Source organism: Pogoniulus pusillus, chromosome 18 (assembly GCF_015220805.1).
Source record: "Pogoniulus pusillus isolate bPogPus1 chromosome 18, bPogPus1.pri, whole genome shotgun sequence".
Lineage (NCBI taxonomy): Eukaryota > Metazoa > Chordata > Aves > Piciformes > Lybiidae > Pogoniulus > Pogoniulus pusillus.
The window spans coordinates 7,758,058-7,767,256 of NC_087281.1; the positions used below are offsets into that span (position 1 = coordinate 7,758,058).

Below are 9,199 nucleotides of genomic sequence, written 5' to 3' on the forward strand. Positions count from 1 at the left end.
GTTTGCTGACAACACCAAGCTGTGTGGTGTGGCTGCCATGCTGGAGGGCAGGGATGACATCCAGAGGGTCCCTGACAGGCTGGAGATGCAGGCCCAAGCCAACCTCATGAGCTTCAACAAGACCAAGTCCAGGGTCCTATATCTGGGTCAAGGCAATCCCAAGCACCAATATAGGCTGGGCAGTGACTGGACTGGAAGTAGCCCTGAGGAGAGTGACTTGGTGGTACTGGTGTATGAGAAGCTCAGCATGAGCCAGCAATGTGCACCTGCAACCCAGAAAGCCAACTGTATCCTGGGCTGCATCAAGAGAAATGTAGCCAGGAGGTCCAGGGAAGTGATTCTGCTCCTCTACACCACTCTTGTTAGACCTCACCTTGAGTACTGCATTCACCTCTGGAGCCTCTGTTACAAGAAGGATATGGACATATTGGAGTGTGTCCAGAGAAGGGCCACCTGGATGATCAGAGAGCTGAGGCACCTCTGCTATGGAGACAGACTGAAAGAATTGAGGTTGTTCAGTCTGGAGAGGAGACCTCATTGTGGCCTTCCAGTATCTGAAGGGGGCTTACAAGAAAGATGGTGAGGGACTTTTCAGAATGTCAGGTGGTGATAAGACTAGGTGTGGAGAAAAGCTAGGAGTGGGTAGATCCAGATTGGATGTTAGGAAGAAGTTCTTCACCATGAGGGTGGTGAAACTCTGGTTGCTCAAAGAGGTGTGGAAGTCCCATCCCTGGAAGATTTTAAGGCCAGGCTGGATGTGGCACTAAGCAACCTGATCTAATGTGAGGTGCCCCTGCCTGTGGCAGCAGACAGGATGGAGCTAGATGATCCTTTGGGTCCCTTCCAGCCCTGACAATTCTATGATTCTAGTTTCAAGGACAGTAATAGGCTTAAAGAAATTTCCTCTTCTCAGGAAGGAGCCACTGATGGAACAAGGTGCAGGAAACAATATTTGTTTGTGGTCTGCCATTTAGCTGCATGACCCTACAGGAAAAGAAGCTAAAGTAAGAGAACTTATTGCAAAAATAATACTGCCCTCCATTGATTATTCTAAGCAAACTGCCAAGAGGGAGTATTAGAAGAACAGGCACTCAAAAGGCAGTTGGAGTCAATGTACTTTAAAGTTCCTGTTGGAAATAACTAACCTTTATCTCCTGCCATAAAACAGTGGGTGTTAAGGTGGTGACAAGTTTCCATAGCTGCTAGAGCTTTCCATCAGCTTCTTGAAATGTACAGAGATGTGTTTTTCTGGGAGGGAAAAATGACTGGAGATGGAATTTTGGAAGTTATAGTTCAGTGTCTGTCCAGTTTGATGTCAGCAAGAAAGGATTAGGAGACAACCATGAGGAGTTCAGTAGCATCAGCTTGAGCTCTACTGGGAGCAGATCCTGCATAACCAGAGCTGCCAGTGTGATCATCACTAACTCGTATTTTTACCAAGTCCACAAGGAAGGCCAGTTATCAGAAGGGGAAACTCAGCTGCTTTTCTGGTAGCTCAAGACAACTGATGAAGCACTCTCTTGGTCAGTCATGTAAAGAAGATTTTCTGAAGGGGAAGAGTAGGATGAGGCTGGATCTAGTCACTCAGTCTTTTTGAGCTATAAGAACAGGAAGAACACAAAAGCTGCTTACTACAGTTTCCAGGCTATGGAGAAAGCGTTTTCCTGCAGCTGGAAAACAAGTGTGATTGTCAGTATTTTAACACATCACTGCCCAGTCACGTAACTTTTTCACTCAAAAGGGATGGTTATAATCCCCAAGTCCCCACTCTCTTCTACATACCTGACAGAAGGCACTTCTGCACACAGAAGACTATGCCCTGTCACACAGAGTACTTCATCTGACTGTGAAAAAAACCCAGTTTCATTTTCTGGGTTGTCAATCCCTTGTTCTTTACTTGTACTGAAAGAATGAGAGCTTAGATGATTGTACCTAGCAGCTATGTTTTGACAAGCTGTCAACCCTTCAGACCTGTCAATTTATCTGTGATTTCCAGAACTCTTCTAAGAATGCAGCAAAACTGACAGCTGCCACCAGAGGTATTAACAACTATAACAAACACCACAAGCTGACAGATAATTGAAAGGCACAGGGCAACAGGGCTGGTGAAGGGCCTGGAACACAAACCCTACAAGAAGAGGCTGAGGGAGCAGGGGGTGTGCAGCCTAGAGAAGAGGAGGCTCAGGGGGGACCCTCATTGCTGTCTACAACTACCTGAATGGAGGCTGTAGCCAGGTGGGGGTTGGTCTCTTCTGCCCTGCAACCAGCAACAGAACAAGGGGACACAGTCTCAAGCTGTGCCAGGGGAAGTCTAGGCTGGATGTTAGGAGGAAGTTGTTGCCAGAGAGAGTGATTGGCATTGGAATGGGCTGCCCAGGGAGGTGGTGGAGGCACCGTCCCTGGAGGTGTTCAAGAAAAGACTGGATGAGGCACCAGGGCCGAGTGCTAGGTTGGCCTGGATGATCTTGGAGGTCTCTTCCAACCTGGTTGATTTTATGACTCTGAACAAGAGGGCAAAGAGAACGGAACACTTATCTGTTTATCAAGCCAAATATCTGCTCTACCCTTCTACCTTCACCTTAGCCCCAGTGGTATTTGTGCACTACGAAACAGTAATCCCTGCAAACACTTCCTCTGCATAGGCCTTGGGGACCAGCACAAGCTGTGTACTTATGACGCTGTTCATGCTGCCCCTGCGCTTGCTGACTCTTACAGCTCCTGCCACCCTGCTGGGTTTGTGTCCCAGCACCGCTGCTGCACCCGCATCACAGACAGCTCAGCAAAAACTTCTCTGTTTCATGTCTCACCTTTAATATTTTAGTCTCTAGGGAAGTGGCAACATAGCAGCCTTGTTCAACCTAGAAATTAGACAGCCACAGAGACCGAAATGGGTCTAAGCAGGCCAAGTGCCAGAATGAGGTCTGAGCTGAGAAAGCCAAGACAAATGTTTGTTCTGCAGGCTCACTGACTGCTGCCCAACAGCTGACCCCAAACAGCATGCTACGGTTTTGGTTGCTGGTACAGAAAGCATTGCTCTGGGACTTTGACCACCTGCCCATAAAATGGAGCTCCAGAGCACAGAGCTTCAGACATGAGTGGTCAAGGACAAAGGCCATGCAAGATCCTTCTGGACAAGTTGTTCTGTCCTCTCTATCCCACTTGTGAAAACTTAAATTGAGGCCATGAAAAATTTCAGGTAGTTATGCTGGAATTATGTGAGCTACATGAACATATGGGGGAAGCCAGAAATAAAACTTTGCATCACAATGTCCAAAACCTTGGCTGGAAATGATACATCTAGAGAAATATTTAAAATTAAACAACAACAACAATAAAAAAAGGTTATTAAAAAGTGCTCATTTCCAGTATGTTATTGCTCTCCAGCCTCACTATCTTAAGCGTCCTCTCATCACTCTCCTTTGTTTCAAAAAGCCAGTGTGTTTGTGCATAAACTTCCAGCTTCAAAGAAAACTAATTATTGCATTGGAAGAAGCACAGATTGTAGTAGAAATATCTAATCTTAGAAAAAGGAAGTCTATGTTGTGCACACTTCCAAGACTGACAACTGCATCTTAAATACTAAAACATGAATAGACAGAAACATGTGGATTAATCAGTCCATAAACTGATTAAGCTCTAGGTTTTATTTTTAAACACTTCAGGAAAAGCTTCCAATATATCTGTAAAACTGACATAAATTTTCACAGCCTCAGATTTGCTCAGGCAGATTATCTGGTCAATATAATTTTATTTCTATAAATATATATTTTTTCACCACATATTTCCTAAAGAGAAATGTAATGAACATTCCAAACACAAGTAAAATCTATAAAGAATTCACAGAGAGCATTAGCAGAGATAGCAAATACAGGGTACCAAATGCACACAGATATTCTCCCATCATCTCAAAAAACATCATGTAGGAAACAGGCTAGAAGGCTGTCAACCAAACATAAATTCACCACACAATACCAATACAGTAGCTGTACCAACCCCACCCTTTATGATGTAACCTAAAGATTTAAAGATTTAAAATAGATGGCCTGAGACACAGCTGTTTCCTGAAGTTCCTGAGTTCTTCCTTCCACAGCTGGAAGGACCATTATAAAAGGAGATGAAATATAGAGCGTAACATGTTCTCCTCCTCTTTGCACCCCCTGCACCCAGTTGAAATCTTGTGAAACTGTACAGAACCCATGAACAGTTTCAGATCCAATCCAGATGATAGTCAAGCACAGAATCATAGAATCAACCAGGTTGGAAGAGACCTCCAAGATCATCCAGTCCAACCTAACACCCAGCCCTAGACAGTCAACTAGACCATGGCACTAAGTGCCTCATCCAGACTTTGCTTCAACACCTCCAGGGATGGTGACTCCACCACCTCCCTGGGCAGCCCATTCCAATGCCAATCACTCTCTCTGACAACAACTTCCTCCTAACACCCAGCCTAGACCTGCCCCAGCACAACTTGAGACTGTGTCCCCTTGTTCTATTGCTGGTTGCCTGGGAGAAGAGGCCAACCCCCACCTGGCTACAGCCTCCCTTCAGGTAGCTGTAGACAGCAATGAGGTCCCCCCTGAGCCTCCTCCTCTCCAGGCTGCACACCCCCAGCTCCCTCAGCCTCTCCTCATAGGGTTTGTGTTCCAGGCCCCTCACCAGCTTTGTTGGACACGCTCCAGAAATTGTTCTGAATATCATCTGAAATCATGTTTGACTGTCCCCTATAGCTATAAAGTTAACTGCTCCTCTTTACAGTTTAATCCTGGGAGAAACTGAGTACAGAAGCCACCAGTCTATTATCACTGTATATATAGTTACTAAGTTTTCATTGTCTTTGCTTTTGCGTTAGCCTGCGTCTCAGACCCCGCAGGCTATCAGCCAGTACTCCAGCACACCTGTCAGTTACCAAGCCACACACATAAATCGCCCATCCCGTTCTTCCAACCACTGTGGCTTTCATCCCTTAAGGGCTTCCAGAGATGGATGCTTGTAATCTCCCTCTCTCAAAAGTATCCCGAATACACGTTAGAACCACTTGATTTAGAGAAACCAGTCAAAAACTAATTCTGATTAGAATTTATACAACAGTACACGGTTTAGAAAGTAACCTAAAGAAATTCAATAACGTTCCTAGATTGCTAAGACAAGTAAGCACTCAATAAAACAACATGCAAGTCCATCTGACTTCCTGCACAGAAGTGGTAGCAAATGCATTCAGTTCTGGAGATACGAAGGCTTTCACTAGTAGCTTTATCTTATTTTCCGCTTGTTAAAGCCACTCATGCGATTGCAAGCAGATCAATAAACCACGTCCCAGCCGAGATTACATGTCATGCCCTGCTGCTGCTGAACTGGCGTTACAGAACCTTTGCCTTTACGTGCAGCTTTTTGTCCTGCATTTGAACGCCAAAGAGACCACACTGACTGGGGGGACTAAAAATTAAGCTAGGAGGAGCTAGATCTGGACAACACCTGTGTTGATTTCATGCCAGCAATGGAACAAGCAGCTTCACCTGAAAAGCTCTCATGACCACTCGGACTGCAACCACCGAAAGCTGCCCAAACATTTCACTCTTAGGCAGATCGAATGTCGTTGTGCTCTATTCTCTTTGTCTTAGAAGCGACACAGACTGGTTCAGGTCCAAGGACTGAATGTCCTGCATGCTCTCAAAGTAAGGGTGATATATTAACAAAGTAAGGGCACCGAATTGCGTTTCACTACATGCACTGATGACCTTCTCTTCCCCACTCACCCCACCCCCGTGTTCACTGCCGAAACTACCTACCGGTCTGTGACAGGTCACTAAATAAAGCGTTGCTACCAGATAGGGCGAGGCGGAGCTTGGTGCCGTCCATACTAGCAGCGTTCAGCTGCGGTCCCCTTGCGGTGCAGACCATGGCGGCAGGAGCACCTTCAAGCCCAAGATCCCCGCACGAACCCCATCAGGCGAAGCCTCGATTGTCACAAGTACCCGCTCCACGAACTCAAAAATTCTTAAGTGCAAGGCACCCATCCGGGACTCAAAATCCCAAACACGACCTCCAGCGGCCACACACCCAACAAGCGTCCCCTCATGGCAGCGGCACCTGCCCGTTACTGGCTGCCAGATCCAGAGACTACCTTTGTCCCAAACCCCTCCTATTCATTGCACAGACATTGCCTTGCACTCCCCCAGCGCCGGACCCCTCACCTGAGCTGCAGCGGAAGGAGCCCTGACAGGCGCACCGGTGCTGCAAGCGCGGCTCAGCGCTGCCGCCAGCGGCCCCCGCAGGAGCCGTCCCCACGCCGCCGCCATGCGACTGCCACCCACAGCCCGAGGGGCTCCGGCTCTGCTCGCAGCCTCTCGCCGTCAGCGGGGGAGGGCGGCGGGAGCAGCCAATCAGAGCGGGCGCAGGTGCTGCGCTGCACGCCGGGAGTTGCAGTCGGCGCGGCTCGGCCCCGCGGGCCGGCTCGGGCGTCCGTGGGGAGCTGCTTCCCGCAGCTCCTTCGCCACTGGTGCCGCTCGGGGGCAGGGCTGCTGGGCAGCTCCTGACAGCCCGGCCTCACTCAACGTGAAGGACAAAGCTTGTGCTGGCAGCCTTTCTGCCTTCCCCTTCTCGTTGCCTTGGCTCTCCAAAAGGCAAATGTAGAGCCTGCAGGCCAGCCCTGCCCTTCGCTACCATCATGGGACATAGAGGCGCTGAAAGGCTCACATGGGTTACACGCTCCAGCAGGCACAGGCAGGTGTTACAAATGATCTTAGGCACAAGCCAATTCGTACCAAAGGCAATATGAAGTTTGTTAATGTAAAAGCAAGCAGCGCTGGGCACAAGGGGAGTCTTTGCTCTACCAACTCGTGCAACGAGTACACAACAGCCTCTCCTATTTATACATTCACCTTGTGCATATATATCAAGTTTGTTGGAATTAAGGAAATGAGTTCTTGAAGTTCGTGTCATGCCAGAGGTCTCCCCTGTGCCTGCATTGTCTGGGGTGTTGGCGGTTCTCTGGGTATCTCTTGTGGTCATTGGAGATGAAAACTGATGTCCTCCTCTGCTTATCCTCCCAACTCTGACCCCTGGCACATGCTTAATAGAACCTGGCCACATAAGTCCCTGTAATGATTTGGGAATTACCAGCCCCCCCACTCTTAGGAAATCACCCAGACTAGACTGAGCTGAGATGGAAATTAAGGAATGAAGCTTTATATTTACATCTTAGCACAACATACAAGCAAATCATTACAATGTATACAGCTATGTACTGAAGTCTACAAGTTAAAGGTAATACAGAAAAGCAACATCTCTCCCAGAAACCAGAGTCCCAAGGAGGGGCTCCCAACCACCCTTCCACCTCCTTTCCACCCCTCTACCTTATCCCAGAATTTGCCTTACATGCAAGGAGAGATAGGAGGATCAGCAAGGGAGGTTAGAAAGCAGAATGATTAGTTACACAGAAACAGGCCAGGGAGAAAAGTACAGGCACCAGCTGTGACGAAGACCCACTGTGCTGCGAAGTCTGTCCTTGAGCCCATCCCGGAGGCAGGAACTAAGGCGATGGAGCAACCCCCCACATCCAGCTGCAAGGGGGCAGGATCTGCTGGCCGCAGGGGGCTGCCCCATGGTTGTTTGTATAAGTGTTAAGCCTATCTCTGTCTCACATGTAACCTTGAGCCTATCTGTGTCTTCCAAATGTACCAACCTTAACTAAACTAGCTGTGCACACCTCTTCCAAGTTAGCATGTAATACGCTGTACCACCGCAATAAAGGGAGCACGACTCTGAGCACATTGGTATGGCATTGTGACTCTGGCTGCCTTCCAACTGACAGGTATATACCATTAAAATGCTCCCAAAAGTAAGTTTCCGAGCCTCTTTGACAAGCAAGGCTGTGGTGGCTGCAGCCCAGCGGCAAATGGGCCAGCTGCGGATTACAGGAGCTAATAATTTCCAGAAGTATGCCACAGCCTTGCAGTGACCTGCCCAATCCTGAGTAAAAACCTCATACACCACCTGTTTTTCCTGTATTTACAAATAGCTGGAAAGGGCGTTTCAAATCTGGCAAGTTTTGTGATGGTTTGGGTGTTCCCTGCCCACCCACGCTTTAGAAATCACCCAGACTAGACTCAGCCAGCTCTGGAAATATGAACAAAGCTTATTATTTACAACTAGCACAATATATAAGCAGATATTTACAGTATATACAGTTATAGACAGTCTCCAGGTGGACATTGTGCCATTGGTCACAACTCTTTGCATGTGACCATCCAGACAGTTCCTTTTCCAGCGAGTGGTCCACCCATCAAATCTGTGTTTTTCCAGTCTGGTGATCAGGATGTCATGTGGGACAGAGTCAAATGCCTTACTCAGGTCCAAGTAGATGACATCAGTTACTCTTCCCTTGTCCACTGTAGCTGTGACGAAAACTGTTTCAGTTTTACAGCTTTCTACACTTTTCCCTGTACTCCCAATGTTTCACAGGCAAGGAGCCTTACAGTGAAATGCTCTCCAGCAGCCCACTGTCCACATCTCCTGGGCAATAAATCTACAGAGCTTGGTCACCTACTCCCAAAATGAACTCGAGGCTCTTGTTCTGAACATGTTTCACACATGAGGGCTCAGGAGCCCAAAATTTCCATGGGTAACCATCCCCAAATAATGTTAGCTACTCTTCCAAAATGCAGTTGGTCTCCTAAATTACTTTTATTGCTTTTAACTTTAGAACTGTGCAGCTGTTGTAGTTCTGGAGGTGTTAAAACTCACACCATGTTAAGCCATGTTTCTTTTATAACAACTCATTCAGTTGAAATAATCATGTTTTCCATTACCAAACTGCTGTGTCAGGGGTATTTGTATTTGCAACTAATGGCTAAAAAGCATTAACAATTCTCAGCACAGTCTTAGTCCTTTAGCTTTTCACCTGTTGTGTGATACATGAGTAACTGGGCCCATAGCTGCTTATGACAGGTGTTATTTCAAACAATAGTAGTATGTGCTGGTAGAGAACCAAATATTTAATCAGATTATTCTCAAATCTTGACTTTGTAACAAAACACCTTCTGTTCGATTCAGTCATAAGCATTTAGACTTAATTCAGTCTTTGGGATGGGTAGAAATTAACAGGGAAACTCAATGCAACATTGTCTTTTATTTGTTTGGGTTTTTTTATTTGCTTTTTATGTTTTTGTTTGTTTGTTTGTTTTTCCCTCAAAGCTGA

General features: G+C 47.0%; 1 protein-coding gene across 3 annotated transcripts in view; it reads right to left on the reverse strand.

Moving 5' to 3' along the window:
• MOCS1 (molybdenum cofactor synthesis 1) overlaps positions 1-6,559 on the reverse strand; it is a 34,173-nt gene extending 27,614 nt beyond the window's left edge. The window contains exon 1 of one of the 3 annotated variants that reach the window (XM_064158326.1): positions 6,195-6,526. In XM_064158326.1, the coding sequence (XP_064014396.1) occupies positions 6,195-6,299 (105 nt within the window). In that variant the 5' untranslated portion in view covers positions 6,300-6,526. Of the gene's footprint in view, positions 1-6,194 lie in introns of all 3 variants that reach the window. The other 2 variants (XM_064158328.1, XM_064158329.1) reach the window with 2 other exon arrangements.
• Between the last annotated feature and the right edge of the window lie 2,640 nt (positions 6,560-9,199).